At 58.9% G+C, this 3534-nt stretch overlaps 1 protein-coding gene across 1 annotated transcript; it reads right to left on the bottom strand.

Annotated features, from left to right (window-relative positions):
* Nucleotides 1-287: 287 nt before the first annotated feature.
* STRIP2 (striatin interacting protein 2) lies at nt 288-3508 on the bottom strand. The gene is made up of 7 exons (XM_026868035.1): nt 3090-3508; nt 1951-2025; nt 1708-1842; nt 1393-1513; nt 826-894; nt 607-713; nt 288-499 (listed from the first exon to the last, which is right to left on the bottom strand). Exons 3-7 carry the CDS (start codon nt 1787-1789, stop codon nt 288-290), a joined length of 591 nt encoding a protein of 196 aa, XP_026723836.1. The 5' UTR covers nt 1790-1842; nt 1951-2025; nt 3090-3508.
* Nucleotides 3509-3534: the final 26 nt, after the last annotated feature.

Raw genomic sequence — 3534 nt, forward strand, 5'->3', positions numbered from 1 at the left:
CCTCCCCCTGACCGTTCCCAACTCCCCCAGATCCCTCAGCGCTGGCTCAGCCCGACTCTTCAACCCCTCCAGGGATCCCGGGGACTCCCCCCTGCCCTGGGCAGCCCATTCCAACGCCCAACAGCCCCTTCTGCACAGAAATCCTTCCTCAGAGCCAGCCTGACCCTGCCCTGGGCAGCTTGAGGCCATTCCCTCGGGGCCTGGCGCTGGGGCCTTGGCTCCAGAGACTCATCCCCCCTCTCTGCCCCCTCCTGGCAGGGAGTTGCAGAGGGCCAGGAGGTCTCCCCTCATATAGTGGGGAACATCCAGGCTGCATCAGCATTGATTCCCAAAATGACCGGTTGCTGGAAAAAGGAAGGATTTTCACCCACCAGAAGCACCTTCCAGAGCAGGAGCAGAACCTTCTTCATAGGGAAGTGTGGAGCGTGGCCACTGCAGAACTTGGTCACCATTGTGAAGAGCAGAAGAGCAAATGGCTCTTCAGTGTGCATGGGGAAACCTGGTGGGGAGAGGGACCAAGAGCATGTTCCGAGCAGATCTCCCACCCCTGAGGTCTCCAGCACAATGAAGGGACCTCGTTAGGGCACAATGAACTCTGTGGCTCACTCAGCTCCATCCTGAAGGTCTCCCGGCAGGTCTTCCACTCAGGGGGATCCGTTTCCTGCTCCACACGGATGTTCTCCACCATCAGGTACATGACACTGAGCAGCACCCTGCCAGGACAGCAGGGCAGGCAGGTGACACTGCCAGCCAGAGGCCACTTTGTCCCCAGAGGCTGTCCCACAGCCTCCACCCAACACGCTAGTGGAGGGCTGAGTGGGATACCTGAGCTCGGTGCTGTCGGCCAGCGAGATGGCCGGCTTCCGCAGGGCGCTGCTGCAGGCCTGGCTGTTGCTGCAGGGAAGGGGATGGGCTCAGTGCCAGCCACCAGGCACCGGCTGCTCCTCACCCCGGCCCCTGCCAGGGACACCGCGCTGGGGGACGTGTGGTGGCTGTGGCACCTCCCTGGTCCTCAGTGAGGAGGAGGAGGAGGAGGAAGGAGAAAGAAGAGGACGAGAAAGATGGGGAGAAAGAAGGTGAAAAAGATGAAGAGGAGGAGGATCAGGAGAAAGTGGAGGGCAAGGAGGATGGAAGAAGAGTGTGAGGAGGATAGAGAGAAAGCAGATGAAGAGGAGGAGGATCAGGAGAAAGATGATGAAGAAGAGGAGGGCAAGGAGGATGGAAGAGGGCTAGAAGGATAGGGAGAAAGAAGATGAAGAGGAGGGTGAGGAGGATGGAAGAAAAGGGTGAGAAGGATGGGGAGAAAGGAGATGAAGGAGGATGAGGAGGGTGAGGAGAAAGTATAAGATGAAGAAGAGGACAAGGAGGGTGAGGCAGTGCGGGTCCTCTCACTCAATCTCCATGTTGAGGAGCTCCAGGAAGGCGGTGAAGGTTCCCAGCCGGTACAGGAGGAAGCTGTTGTGCCGAGACCAGTGCAGGATGTCGCCTTCGTTATCGCAGTCTCCGAAGACACCTGGAGAGGCCCGAAGGAGGCCCTGGTTAGGGGGGAGCTGCCTTTGGACCCCTGGAGCACACGGGACCGTCCCAGGCAGGAGCTTCACTGCATCGAGCTGACACAGCCCCGGGAGGAAGCTTCTCCCCAGCCCCCAGGCCGAAGCCAGGCAGCGGATACGCGGCCACATCCGAATGCGGGGGACGTGTCCTTACCCTGTGCCAGGTAGAGGATGGCCCGTGCTACTTTGAGCCGCTTGTCCCTGTTGACCACCTCAAGCCCATCCAGCAGGCGCATGACGTAGGCCTTCTGCTGAGCCCCGTCCAGCTCCAGCCACCTCCTGCCCTGCACTGGAGAGGGGACACGACAACCAGCCGGGTGCCTCCCCGGGGGTCCTGCTCTTGTCTGGGTGGGGGGGGCTGCCCCGAGCCCCGGGGTGCTGAGCCCAGAGCTGGTACCTTGAGTGTGAAAATCCTCCTCAAAGCATCTCCTGTTGGTGCTGAGCTCGGGCTCCTCGGTGTAGCTGTACAGCTCTGATGGAGAAAGGGCTCAGCAGGGACCTGGAGGAGTTTCACCTTCCTCCTCCTCATGGCCAAATTCCTTGTGGGACTCTGAAACCTCCCCCCACTCCCGGCAGAGACCTGAACTCACCCCTGAGCTCTTCTGCAGCTCCACGGGGCATCTTGGAGCCACACAACGCTACCAAATTCATCATGTTCATCCCCATGGCTGGGCTGGGCTGTTCCCAGGCTCCTGCCCACAGCGATGGCACTCAAGCTGCATTTGCAATTACATAGGGGTTTTGGGGGGTTTTTTTGGGGGGAGAGGTGGTGGTGGTGGACATTTCTGTTCCAATTAAGTCAGTTTGCCAAGGGAGGGACCACAGGAGCACCCAGACAAGACCTGCCCTGATTTCACACCCAGCAGCTCAGACATTTTGGGACCTGAAAACTGGGGCTGGACTTGGAGGGACACGATGTTGTGCCTGTTCTGTTATAATTCTTACCAATTCCTCTCTAATTCCTCCAGTCCCGCAGTGCTGAGCAGCACCAAGAGGAACTGAAACGGTCCTGCGAGGGAGGAGGAAGGATCCCTCACAGAGAAAATGTGCTTTAGGCAGGGCTGAGACACACACAGAGCTAAAAATAACCCCTGTGCCAGTCGAGATACGCTCGGGACCCGGAGGGTTACGGGGCAGAAGCAGCCGGAGTCGCTGCCCGGCAGGAAGATACGGGATGAGGACTCGACCCGTGGTGACACCCATGATAGAGGGTGACACTTCCCAGGCTGGGCCATGCCACCGGGCACACCGCCCATCCTCCTCCCCCCGCATGCCTCTCGTCGTGTCCCAGATAATTCGGAGCGCGGGGTAATCCCGTGGCCCCCACACGTCCCTTTTTGCTCATCCCCAGGGAGCGAGTGGCTCTCTATTAATAAATCCCTCTTGCTCTATTACCGCAAGGATGATACCGCTCCATATCCATCCCCCAGCCCGCTCGCCCGACTCCGTGAGGGATTTTTTTTTTTTTATATTATTTTTTCTTTCCCCCCGGTGGGCACCTATTAATAGCAACGCGGCCCCCAAGTGCCACTTCACCTGCTAACTCGGCGCCGTGGCCGTCGGCATCCCTGTACTCGAACTCCAGGTTGGGGCAATCCACGGAGCCCTGCGGAGAGTGGGTTGGGGTTAGCGGGGGTGGGGGCTGGCACAGCCCCACGGATATTTCGGGAGGAGGACGGCTGCCAGCGCTCTCAGCCTTTGCATTAAAGCTCCTCCAATGACTCGTGCACGGATGATCTTGACACGAGGCTCCAGGGCTCGAGCGAGAGACGTCCACACGAGGCTACTTAAAATACAGCGCAAATTCGGCAGGCGAGGGTAAAAATAGCATTTCCCAAGTCCTCGGGAAAGCAGAGGCAGGACTCAAAGTGCCGGGGAATATTTGCTGCATTTCAGAGCCCCACTTACGCTCCAAAACAAAGTCTGAGGTTGATTTGAAGCAAAAGTGCCTGCAAGGATGCAACACCCCCCCCCCCCCCCC

This window comes from Athene cunicularia (assembly GCF_003259725.1).
Source record: "Athene cunicularia isolate RWA chromosome 1 unlocalized genomic scaffold, athCun1 chr1_part2, whole genome shotgun sequence".
Classification (NCBI taxonomy): domain Eukaryota; kingdom Metazoa; phylum Chordata; class Aves; order Strigiformes; family Strigidae; genus Athene; species Athene cunicularia.